This window comes from Crocodylus siamensis, chromosome 3, assembly GCF_052110815.1.
Source record: "Crocodylus siamensis isolate JL-2025a chromosome 3, ASM5211081v1, whole genome shotgun sequence".
Classification (NCBI taxonomy): Eukaryota; Metazoa; Chordata; order Crocodylia; family Crocodylidae; genus Crocodylus; species Crocodylus siamensis.
The window spans coordinates 12,106,136-12,118,478 of record NC_143397.1 but is presented as its reverse complement, the minus strand read 5'-3'; the positions used below and the strand labels follow the sequence as shown (position 1 = coordinate 12,118,478).

Below are 12,343 nucleotides of genomic sequence, written 5' to 3'. Positions count from 1 at the left end.
GACAGACTTTCTTTCCGTTGCTACTAAGTTACATTGTGTGCAGTTTAAAATATACTGCTAAGTGCTCTCCAGCAACCCACACCTTCCCTCCCCTAGAAAAATAAATCTGAAGTCAGCCAAGCAAGTTCTTTAGTCTTCAACAATTTTCATTTTATTCTATAAATTCTGATTTCTTTAAACTATTAAATTGAAGCATTTGAGTTGGTCTAATAAAAAAGACTGGATTTAACCAAAGAACCCTGGCTGCCTGATTCAAGCAGACATGTACATATATACTCAAGCACACTAACCTCCCCATTGGCTTTAAGAGAACTGCTTAATTTAATCAAGCACATATACGTTTGATTTAAACTTCTATTTTTTTCCCCATGAGAAGAAAAGGTAAACAGCACATTCGTGCATTGCTGCCCCTTTAATGTAGCCATAGCAAAAATATGACTCCACTCAAGCAAACAGAGTGGATCAGCCACAAGTGCAAAGTAATTTAACCAGTTAACTGGTTAAAAATATGACTCCACTCAAGTCAACATGTTCTCTCCATCTAAGTTCAAGTAAAATGAACTTGGAAGCTTAATTAGGACCTCATGAACACTAATATTAAGCAAAGAAATTTTTCTTTACCATTAAACAGCTGTGTACATATGAAAAAGGCAACAGACTTATTACCTACTCTGAATCAATGTGAAGGTTTAAATATTAAAATCAAACAAGACAGAAATTTAATACTCAACAGTAACTTAACTTAGCCCAGATTTCAATTTATCCAGTAAAATATGTATAAATAGGTATGTCTTCCTTTAGCCTTAAATCCAGGTTGTGTTAGAGAAAATAAACCAAGCTGTTTAAAAGAATGGCTCACCTACAATTAGTAATGGCCAGCTAAGCCATATTATTACTTAGATTTAAACATTCTCTTGCTGTTTGCACCCAAAACTGTGCAGCTGTTGTGCTGGTGGATGGGGACAGGAAAGTAAAATTATTCTATACTATTTCATTATCAAAGCACAACAGAGTACAAAATAGGCAGTGGACAGATTCAGTATTGTTCTTGGGTTTTTCACAAGTAATAATTAGAAGGTAACAGCTGCTGCCCTTTGATTCCAACTTAACGCAGTCCTCTTATACTTCTCTTTTCCATGTCCAAGTGTTGCTGTTCTACTTTGCACAAGGGTCTGTCATGCCAGGAATAAGGCATCTTTGCAAATGAGTGTATATCCAACAAAAATCAAAAGCTTTCTTCTGCTACAAATAACAAAAACAAAATTTGTTTCAGCCAAGGCACAAACTGACAATTTTAACCATAAGCCTGATTACCCATGGCATAACACCTTGTGCAATCATTAAGACTTTGATGTGCAACGGTACTATTTGGAATCAATGGTGGTTAGCTGCCCAAGTCCTTTTAAAGACCTGGTCTAATACTGACTAAAATAGGTGTTAAAAACTACCTCATTCCAATTCTCCACTCACTTTCATTGTTAGTAAATGGCTCTGCAAGGTAATGAAGATCTGACCCAGAGCTTGCAGCTTCAAGCTTTTATGTTAAACAGCACATATGAACTCCAGCATGTGAGTGCTCCATTTAGCCACCATGGCTGCTTGTTAACATTCATTCTCCATACACTAATTTATCTGAAGAAGCCAAAATGGGATCATGGAGGAATCTAATTTGTTGAAAGGCTAGGACCAGCTATTGAGTTTTGGCTATCTAGGTAGAACATGGGACTGCAAAGCACTTGAAATGCCTCAGAGGTATGAGCTTTTGTAGGCAACAATCTACTTAATCAGATAATAGGCACAAGGGTATTATTCCTAGCATCTGATTAGGTAGGTTATTGTTTGCCTCTCTCAATCAGTTTGTTTCTAAAGTGCCACCTTGTCCTATCTTCTGTCTAACTTCAGACAAATGATTTTCAACCAAGGTACTACAAAGTCCTTCCATGGATGCTGCAGGAGGTGTGAGAAAGGTTGAGTGCTGCCTTAAATTATTAGAGATTTAAAGAAACTAGCATTTCTTTGGTAACAAACCTATTTCTACAGGCACACTGCTTAAATAAGCTCAGCTTTTTGCTTTGAGCAAGTTACATTTAAAAAAAAACACGATTCTGCAGGTGTTGCCCCTCTGTCAGTAAAGGGCACCAAGTGGCTACCTCAAAATGAGAAAGCTCTTGGGTGCTGGCACCTTTCTCCTTCATCACAAGATCTATGAAAACAGAGAGGGTCAACCATGTAAGAGATGTTCTTGGGGCTGCAAACAAAACCTACAGGAGGAAGAGAATCTACAAGAAGAAATGGAAGAAGCTGCCAAAAAACCCAACATATGAGGTGAGCATATTTAAAATTCTGGAGCGTGGGAGTGATACAGAGCTAGCCTTGGGGAATATGGTGCTCTAGGCAAGCTTGTATTTCCCCCACTTCTGCCCCCTAGTCAGTGGTGCTGCTGCAGGCAGGGACAGCAGCGTGGGGTGCAGTCTGGCAGGGAGGCAGTGTGGTATGGTGCATCAGGCAAGCACCACAGCTACCACGTGGGAGCAAAGCAGGCAGACTGGAGCAGATGCCATCCTGCTGGCACATGCCTAGCTTGGCTCCTTCTAAGCAGTGACTGAAGACAGGTGGTAGGCTGGGCTGGGCAGGGCAGGACTCCTCCTGCCTGGAACAGGCATTGGGTAGGGTAGGGTAGTGTAGGGGGAGAGCACTGCTCTGAACATGGGCTGCTCACTTGTGTGTGTATGCGCACCCCTCCAGCCATGCTTGTCTACCTGTAAGGCTGGCCTGGAGTGATGGGTCAGGAAGGGGCTGATGTCCTGGTAGATTGTTCTGCATGGCTGGATAACTTGCCTGTGGACCAAAAGGTATGTGATTCTCTGCCTCGGGGCGACAGAGGGGACTAGAATCTTGAGAAGAAGCAGGTGCGGGTCTGTGGAGGGGAAAAATGAAGACAAGGAAAAGGAGGACTCCAGGATGGGGGGGAGAGAGAAAAAATTTGTGAAAGGAGGAGAGTAGCAGAACAGGACCTGGGGAAGACTTTGCATGCCTTCTCATTTGCCATTTGAGTGGGAATGAGAAGGGCTAGGGAGGGAGACAGAAATGAGATGGGAGGGTTGAGAAATGGAAGGGGGAAAAAACAAACAATCGGACCTTAAGGCTGTGTCTTAGCAAGCAAAGTCTCTGTCTGTCTGTCTCTCATATATGATAGCGGCTTAGAGAGTCTCCCACAGAGTCCTCTTTCCCAAGATTGATTTGGGAAAGATTTCTGTTGGGTCTTGTTCAAAACCTAATGTTAAGCGGCATTAATTGATGTAATCTTTATCAAGGTACAGATTTTGTTATGCTGTCTGTGACGGCTTAATCCAAAATCATAACCAGGCCTTAGTTAAGAACTATTTCTATGTCAAAGGAACAGAGGGAAGGTGAAACTCATAAGGATCAGTGGGCTCGGTGACCTAGAACAAGAACAATTGCCACACCCAATGCCACTTTTCTCAAAACTAGGCAGAAAAAGTTATTGTTGGAATGGGCCCTTGGGCTTCGTCTCCCTGTAATGGGCAAAATCAGATGGCTCCACCTTAATGAGGGCATCTGGGGCCCCTTAGGTAGGGGAACTCCATGTGTTCCAGGAAGGAGAAAATTTCTGGTGAACTCTGAATAAGGCTCAGCGTGTATCAGAAGTAGAGAAGCACTGGCTTGAAGGTATTTTGGTAGCTTTATGGGAGCTGGTAGTGGTTTTTGGATCATTCCAGGCCTGTCTAGGGTTTGGGTTCCAGCAATCAGGGACTGGAAGGCTGCGCATTTTACCTGGTTTTGTGTGCTTTGCCTTCATATTGTATGGTCATTTCTCTTTTTCTCCTGAGCGCAAATCCTTTTGCTACTTTGTCACCACCAATTGCCTGTGGCAAAGCATGGTCTAAGGGCAGTGATGGTCCAAGCTAGCCCCTTCCAATGGCGTGGGGAGGAAACCTAAAATTCTTTCAAACCCAGGGGGTAAATATTCCTCTACTGCAGCTCTGCAGTCTCTTATAAAGACAGTAGAACCGAGGCTTGTAAGGATAAGGCATTATCCTGGGCAGACCTTGATCCGTTCCTTGGGAGAAACAGCAGGATAGCGGGCAGAAACTTGGGGCCTGGTTGGTATTTCTGTAGATGGGTTTGTGGCAGTGATTCTCTAGGGCTGCTATTGTGGCTGTAAATGTATACAGGGATGTTGGGCCTTGCCCTCAAGTGAGGGGGTACAACTGAAAAGAGTGCCTCCTTGCTGCCTGTCGGAAATCATGCTTGCTATTTCAGAATTATCTGTGATGAGATGCATCTCCCCCCCCAACACCCTTCTATATTTTTTTTTCACGGTCAGCCTTGAGCTGGATTAGCTGTTTCCCAGTTTGTGGGATCTGTCTTTGCTTCCTATTTTAATAAATTGGTTGTTTGGTTTAACAGCACTATTGGCAATGAAAGTGAATATTGTGACTAGGTAATTACCTCTGGCTGCTTTTGAAAATACACTTCTCATCTGCACCTCAACGTTTGTTTGTTTTTTTCCTGTAAATGTCTCAGCATTTCCCTTGCAGCATTAAACCCATTATCTAGCTTTAAAGTTTACCTCCAGTGACATTTTTGCTTCTTTTTTTTTTTATTATTAATAAAATGTGCTGCACTATCATTATTTGTTCTGCAGTGAAAATGTACCTGATTTAAATGTTTCATAGTTTCTAGGGTCGGAGGAACCTGAGTAGATCACTTAGTCCGACCCCCTGCCGTGGCAGGAAAGATTACTGGGGTCAAATGACCCCAGCAAGGTGTACCTCTAGCCTCCTCTTAAAAACCCCCAGGGTAGGAGCCAGCACCACTTCTCTTGGAAGTTGGTTCCAGACCCTAGCCGCTCTGACTGTGAAGTAGCGCCTCCTGATGTCTAGCCTAAATCTATCCCCTGCCAGCTTGTCACTGTTATTCCTGGTCACTCCTGGTGGTGCTCGGGGGACAGGGACTCCCCCAATGCCTGCTGATCCCCCCTGACTAGTTTGTAACGAGCCACTAGATCCCCCCCAGCCTTCTCTTGTGGAGGCTGAACAGGTTCAGGTCCCGTAGCCTCTCCTCATAGGGCCTGCCCTGCTGCCCCCCGATCATGCGAGTGGCTTCCTCTGGACCCTCTCCATGCTGTCCACATCCCTCCTGAAGTGTGGCGCCCAGAACTGGACGCAGTACTCCCACTGCGGCCTGACCAGTGCCACATAGAGGGGGAGGATCACCTCTTTGGACCTGCTCGAGATGCATCTGTGGATGCATGACAAGGTGCGGCTGGCCTTCCTGACTGCCTCCCCACACTGCCGGCCCATGTTCATCTTGGAGTCAGTGATGACCCCAAGATCCTTTTCCGCCTCCATGCTGACAAGAGGGGAGTTCCCTAACCTGTAGGTATGGTGCCGGTTGTTCCTCCCCAGGTGCATCACCTTGCACTTGTCTGTGTTGAAACCCATCCTATTCTCATCCGCCCACCCTTGTAACCTGTCTAGGTCCAATTGTAGCCTGTTCCTCCCTTCTAGTGTGCCCACATCCCCCCACATCTTAGTGTCATCAGCAAATTTGAACAGGGTGCTTTTTACCCCCTCGTCCAAGTCACTGCTGAAGATGTCGAACAGTGCGGGCCTGAGGACCGAGCCTTGGGGGACCCCACTGCCCACATCCCTCCAGGTTGAAAATGACCCAATCACCACCACTCTCTGGGTGTGGCCCTCCAGCCAGTTGGCGACCCAATTGACTGTGTGGGTGTCGACACCACAGTCCCCCAGTTTCTTAATGAGAACAGGGTGAGAGACAGTATCGAAGGCCTTCCAAAAGTCCAGGAAGACTATGTCCACTGCTACCCCTGCATCTAATGATTTGGTGACCTGGTCGTGGAAGGCCACCAGGTTGGTCTGACAGGACCTCCTCTAATGAACCCGTGTTGGTTGCCCCTAAGCATGATCTCCCCTGCTGGGCCCTTCTGGATATGCGCCAGAATAATTTTCTCAAAAAGCTTGCCCAGGATCGAGGTAAGACTAACTGGCCTACAGTTTCCCGGATCCTCCTTCTTCTCCTTTTTGAAGATGGGGAACCACGCTGGCCCTCTTCCAGTCCTCTGGCACCACTCCAGAGCACCATGAGTGCTCGTACAGCCATGCCAGGGGTCCTGCAATGACCTCAGCTAATTCCCTTAGTACTCTAGGGTGGAGATTGTCCGGGCCGACTGACTTGAATACGTCCAGTCCCTCCAGAAGTTCCCTAATTTTTCACTAACCCTTGGCCCAGGTGTGCCTCCCCTGGGGCCTGAGGGAGGGCCAGCGGGGGGGCGGGGGGTGGCTGTTCTGGTCCCTGGTTGGGAAAATGGAGGCAAAGAAATCGTTAAGCATGTTGGCTTTGTCGCCTGGTGTGACGACCAAATTTCCTAACATGTCCTGCAGGGGCCCCACATTACCTGGAACCTTCTTTTTGCCCCCTATGTATTTAAAAAAAGGACTTCTTCTTGTCCTTGATCTGGGAAGCTAATCTCAGTTCCATCTCTGCCTTGGCCCTCCTGACCGCCCCCCTACATCCCCAAGCAACTGAGGTATAATCCTCCCTGGTGATGGCCCCTCCTTTCCTTTGGGTGCACACCTCCCTTTCAGCTAAGAAACATTCCCGGATACTTTTGGTGAGCCATGGAGGCTTGTGTGCCCTCCTGCTCCCTTTGATCTGTGTTGGGATTACCTTCCTTTGAGCTTGGAGGATTGTCTCCTTAAGGAGCGACCACTCTCCTTGGACACCTGGCTCCCTCCCCTCTGGGACCTCAGTGCTTCCCCGACGATCCTCCTTAGCTCATTGAAGTCCGCCTTCCTGAAATCTAGGGCTGCTGCCTTGCTGCATGCCTTTGCCACCTTGTGCTGGATGGTGAATTCCAGCAGGCGATGATCGCTGTCGCCCAGCTGGTCAAGCACCCGCAGCCCCCTCACCAGGTCATCACCCGTGGCCAGCACTAGGTCCAACAAGGCATCCCCCCTGGTGGGGCTGTGCACCTCCTGGGTTAGATGGAGGTCCTGCACTCTGGCCAAGAACCTACGTGAGTGGTCAGACCTGGCTGACTGCTCTTCCCAGTAGATGTCCGGGAAGTTCAGGTCCCCCATGACTACCACATCCTTAGCCTTCACTACCTCTGTGAGCTGACCCATGAATTCCTGGTCAAGCTCTTCTCCCTGGTTGGGAGGTCTGTAGTAGACTCCCACCGTTAAGTCTCTTTCCCCTCGACTGCCTTGTACTCTAACCCAAAGCACTTCAGAGTGCCCTTCCTCTGACTCTTTGCTAATTGAGGAGGATGGGTATTCCTCCTTAATGTAGAGTGCCATGCCCCCACCTTTCCTTCCTATCTTGTCCCTCCTGTACAGCCTATAGCCCTTGACAGTCACTGCCCAATCATGTGTTGGGTCTCACCACATTTCAGGTATCCCCACTATGTCCGGGTTGGTGTCAGCTAGCAGGAGGGTGAGTTCCTCCTGCTTGTTTCCCAAACTATGAACGTTTGTGTAGAGGCACTTGAGGCCTCCTGTGGATGTGTGTACTGGCCCCCTACTTTCAGCATTACTCTGAACCCTGTTGCTTACCTGTGTATATGTTTCCTTCATCGGTCTAGGCTGGGCTGTACTCATGGGTGTTGCTCGGTCTGGCAGTCCGATGATTCCTCCACCCTCGCCTTCCCCTTCCCCCAATGAGCCTAATTTAAAGCCCACCGGAGAAGGTCTGCCAAACTAGAAGAAAACACACGCTTACCTTTAGGGGAAAGGTGGAGCCCATCTCATCCGAGCATGTCTCTTGTCGTGATGTGCCGGTCATGGTTGAGGAAATGGATAAAACCAATATTGCTATAGCATTGTTTGAGAAGTCCAGCTTTTAAATATTGTACTCCAACCATGGAAGCGGGGATGCGTTTGCTATTTTATCTTTTCACATTAATGAAATATTATCACTTGGTTGAAAAACAGCTATGCATCAGTTGAAAGACAGTGCTATATGAAATAATGTCTTTTTTCCCCTGTTTAACGCCAGCTCTGGGACTGCCTTCCTGAGACTGTGGGCAGTTATGTAGGTCCAGATCCTGAAAATAACATTTCTACTTACAGTTGAACATGAGCACCTGAATTGCATTTAAGACTACAGTTACTATCCTGGAAACCTCTACTCTGTTTCTACCTAAACCCAGAAACACTTGCATTCTGTAGGTGCCTTGGTCTTTGATAGGATTGCCAACTGTTTGAATCTATTCCAGGAGGTTTCATCACACGACCTAACGACATGAATACACTACACAGTGTAGTTAGTCAACTAAAGAGATGACACAAACGTGCCTGCTTGCATACATGTTACGGATTACGGTGTGTAGACTTTGTCAGGAAGGCAAATGCACGTTACTATTACACTTTAGAAACCCACTGGGCTATTGTATAAATCAGGTTCAACATTTAATATTTATTTTAATGAATGTCCTATCACTTATTTCCTGGGTGACTCCCAGCAGTCTCCTGGAGAGTTATATCCAATTCCTGGAGATTCCAGGGCAATCTTGGAGGGTTAGCAGCCCTCGTCTTTGTTACGGTTCTGCTTTTATGCAGTCCTACAAAGACCTCAGGGCTGAGGGAAGTTTAACAGCTGTCTCCAACCTAAATCAGGTTGGGGTGCAGGCACTGTAATCCCCCACCTAAGTTTTCTTAAGGACTCCATTTTGGTCCTTTGGAGCGGGCCTGACAGATCAGGCGCCATATAACATGCACAAGTGGTCACAGCTTCCTTTTTTAAATGACAGTATCACCCCCTGCCCCCCGACCTGTCACCCGGTAATCGGAGCAGTCGCCCAGGCTCAAGAATAGGTTGGTTCCAGCGCCAGACACGGGCAAACCAGGTGGCTGCCGGGGGCCCAAACAGAAAGGGGGCCCGAAAGTTGTAATTGTTTTTCCATTGTCTTATTATTCATTATCATCTCTGGTGAAGGGGGACCCAATACTGAAAGTCTGCCTGGGGCTGTAGGATTACCAAACTTCCCTGTAAGTTTGCCTGGGCTGCCAGGAGTCGAAGTCCAGTGTTGATTAGCGCAGCACTTCTCAGCCCATCTGCCAGCCAGAGCACCCTGGGGTGCTGCCAGATCCTTGGAAGGGGGCAGCCAGGTGAGGAGATGAACCCAGGCTCTGGCTGAAGGATCCCGCACCTGACTGCCCAGCCCCTCTGCAAGGAGGTAAGCACTGTGAGGCATGCATTCAGTGTTTTGAGATCGGTGCGGGGGAGGGGGGAAGGCCGCAGTCGTGCGGGCACGTCCGGTGGCGCGGCGAAGGCCGCAGCGCGCCCGTGCCCCACGGGGCAGGCTGGCTGCGCGGGGGCGGGGCGATGCCGGGGCGGGTCTCTGTGCCGCCCTCCCTCGCCCCCACCCGCCGGGCTCCCCCGTCACGTGCCGGGGCCGCGGCGGCGGCGGTGCAGGATGGTGGTGGCGGCGGCGGCGGAGCCCGGCAGCGGCGGCGGCGGCGGCGGGTAGAAAATGGCGGATTTCGAGGAGCTGCGGGTGAGGCCCCCGCTCCTTCCCCCTCCCCAGCCCCTGCGGCCCGCGGCCCGGCCGGGCCGGCAGGCGGGCGGGGAGGACGCGACCCCTCGCCCTTGCCCTCGGCGGCCGGGGGGTCCCGCAGGCAGGCTGGCGGGGCCGGGGCCGGGGAGCGGGTCCCGTGGGGCCGGCTGCTCGCGCCTGCTGCGGCCCCCACCTCCGTTGTGCGCGTGCCTGCGCCTTTGTGCTGCCCCTGCTCGTGCCCCTGCCCCTCCGCTTCCCGAGCCCGGATCCCTTTTCAGCCCGGAATCTGCCTTTTTATTTATTTCCCCCCTCCATTCCCCGACATTTTAAACCCCTCCCTCCCGGCGATGCCTGCCCTGCCCCGGGCCTGGGGAAACAAAGCTCCCCTCAGGCGACACCTCTCCCCCAGCCCTTTTTTCCCCAGAGAAGTGTTTCCCTGATCCCGTACTGCAGGATTTGGGGGGTGCCCTCACTTATTTTTTCCTTTCAATCCGCTGTGAACCAGAGTCATGTTTGGTCACCGAGGTTCACCCGCTCGTTTCCTGCGCGCAGACGTGCGGCGAGGCTGGACTCGTCTTTTCGCGCCTGACCTCTCGCTGACCGGTTGGCATCTGCATGGTCGCCGCGAATGCTTTTGGGCTGGAGCATGTCCATGTCTTCTCTCTGGCCCTTCTGGGTTACTTAAAGCCCAAATTCGGGAAGACCTGGCTACCCCTCTCCTTTCCAATTTTTTTTTCCCCCCCCCCGGAAGCCTCTGCAAGCATCTCTCACATGGGAGGATGCTCTCTGAGCAGCAGGCCCTGCAAAGCTGCTGTGGGGGGGGGAATCCCCGTGACTTCAGTGGAAACGACCTTACAGGTCCAGGGTTTGAGGTCTCTCTTTGCTGTAGGCTTTGTTCTGCGCAGAGGATAGGAAGGCAGTTTGCAGAGCAGTGTCTGTGCTCCTGCTCCCTCCACTGCCATCAGGAGTTCGACTGGAGCATTTTGTTGGGGAACGCTTTCGGGGCTGGGGGGAGGGACGCTAGCAGAGGTGCAGCCTAGGGAAAGAGCCGAGTTTGGTATTCATGGGTGACAATAAGTCGGTATTGAGTGAGTTGTTGGGTTTGTGTGTGTTATTAAATGTCTCTGTTCTCTTTGTTGTGTGTGGCATTGGGAGCTCCAGCCCTGCACTCCCAAGGTTATAGTGGGTTTGTCTGGGTTGGCATTACTGCAAGCACCTAATGGAAATGCTGTTTATATTGCAGTTAGCTGTGCAGTTGTATCACTTCATACATGCTGCTGGTGGGTGTGTGTGTGTGTACATAGGCAGGCAAGGTTCTTTGCGTGAATCTGATATCTTTTATTAGACCAACTTTTGGTCTAATAAAAGATACCGGATTCACCCAGAGAACCTTGTCTGCTTATGTCCTTAGATCAACACGGCTACAACCTACACCCCTGTATATACATAGAGAGAGTGAGTGTGTGTACATGGACACACACGGTGCTGGTGTATGCAGTGATATATAAAATGAGACATAGCTAAAACTTGAGCACAGATGAAGCCAAAGGCTCCTAAAGCCTGAACCCACTTTGACCCATCACCCACAATTTTTTTTTTATTTCATTTTTGAGCTGGTGCTTTTCTAGTCTGATTTTTCTAGGGCTATGAAAATCTGCAGAAGTAAAGTTATGATCTGTACCAGGGGGCTCAACACCCCCCAGCCCACAGGCTCCCCATGGGTCTGAAAATCTGGCAGTGGGGAAGCAGCAGCAGCAGCAATTGTTGCTTCCTTGCTGCCAAATTTCTGGCCCTGTGGGAGCTCCGTTGGCCAGATTGCATGGTAGATCAGAGTGCGGAGGTAGCCTGGGCCTGATCCAGGCAGCCAGGGGCCAGTTGGTAGCAGTGCAAGGCCTCAATTCAGATGGTAGTGTGGGTCCTAAACTAGCCTGTGGACCACTTACCCAGCCTGTAACAACAAAAGGTTAAGCACCGCTGGTCAGTATGGATTGTCTCAACTAGCAGCCTCCATCCTTTGGTTTGCAGACATCAGCCAGTCATAACAGAAACGATGGTATGGTAAAATAGGCATTGCTTTAAAAAAAAAAAAAAAAAAAAAGCCAGTACAAGGTAGTTAAGTTCCTTTCCAAACTACTCTTCCATTACGATCTTGGTGGAAAGGAAATAAATAAAATGTCTGGTATTGAGATAGACATTCCTTAGTTTCTTTACCAGACAGTAGGCTTTAACATTTGATTTTTCCCCGCCTCAGTCCTATCTGGTGGGGAATTTTTTCCTTTCCCCATATATGTACAGATGGGGAGGATTTACTTAAGTTTCCTTCTGCAATCTATCTGGCTGTGCTGCTGTCTTCCTTTATTTTGTGTCTCCTTGTAGCTCACCAAGTGGCAGAAAGATGTGTAGAAAGCATGTTAATACCATAGAAAAGTATGGATAAATAGTTGAACTGGAAACTCTTTGTTTTAGGGACATCATTTAATTTGTTAAAAGCACTATTTTATGTGTTTATCTGAGGGCTGTGTGATCCAACTCAGTTTTGTATTATTTGTAATTGGGTGCAGAAATAATCCAGTAGAGACCAAGGGTGGGATTACATTAATTGTAAATTAAAGGTTACTTCCTTTTTTCATGATGGGAGGCGATAAGAGTTGATGAGAAAATGATTCCTAGTAAACCAGAGGGGGGGTAGGTGGGTGTTTGGAGGAGGAAGCATGCTCCTCTTTGGGCTGAAAGAACATTTATATGTATTTACTGAAAGAGCATTTAGTTGTGTGTGTACATTTTATATTTTAAACA

The 12,343-nt window shown here is 48.7% G+C and overlaps 1 protein-coding gene across 6 annotated transcripts in view; it reads left to right on the top strand.

The window, feature by feature from the left end:
* Positions 1–9,286: 9,286 nt before the first annotated feature.
* The window catches only part of PIAS2 (protein inhibitor of activated STAT 2), a 42,034-nt gene continuing 38,977 nt past the window's right edge, over positions 9,287–12,343 (top strand). For 3 of the 6 annotated variants that reach the window (XR_016441165.1, XR_016441164.1, XM_090037746.1), the window contains exon 1: positions 9,289–9,547. Coding sequence is in view for 4 of the 6 variants with exons in the window: in XM_090037746.1 (XP_089893872.1) it covers positions 9,524–9,547 (24 nt within the window). In the remaining 2 variants the exon portion in view is untranslated. Of the gene's footprint in view, positions 9,548–12,343 lie in introns of all 6 variants that reach the window. The other 3 variants (XM_090037745.1, XM_090037744.1, XM_090037748.1) reach the window with 2 other exon arrangements.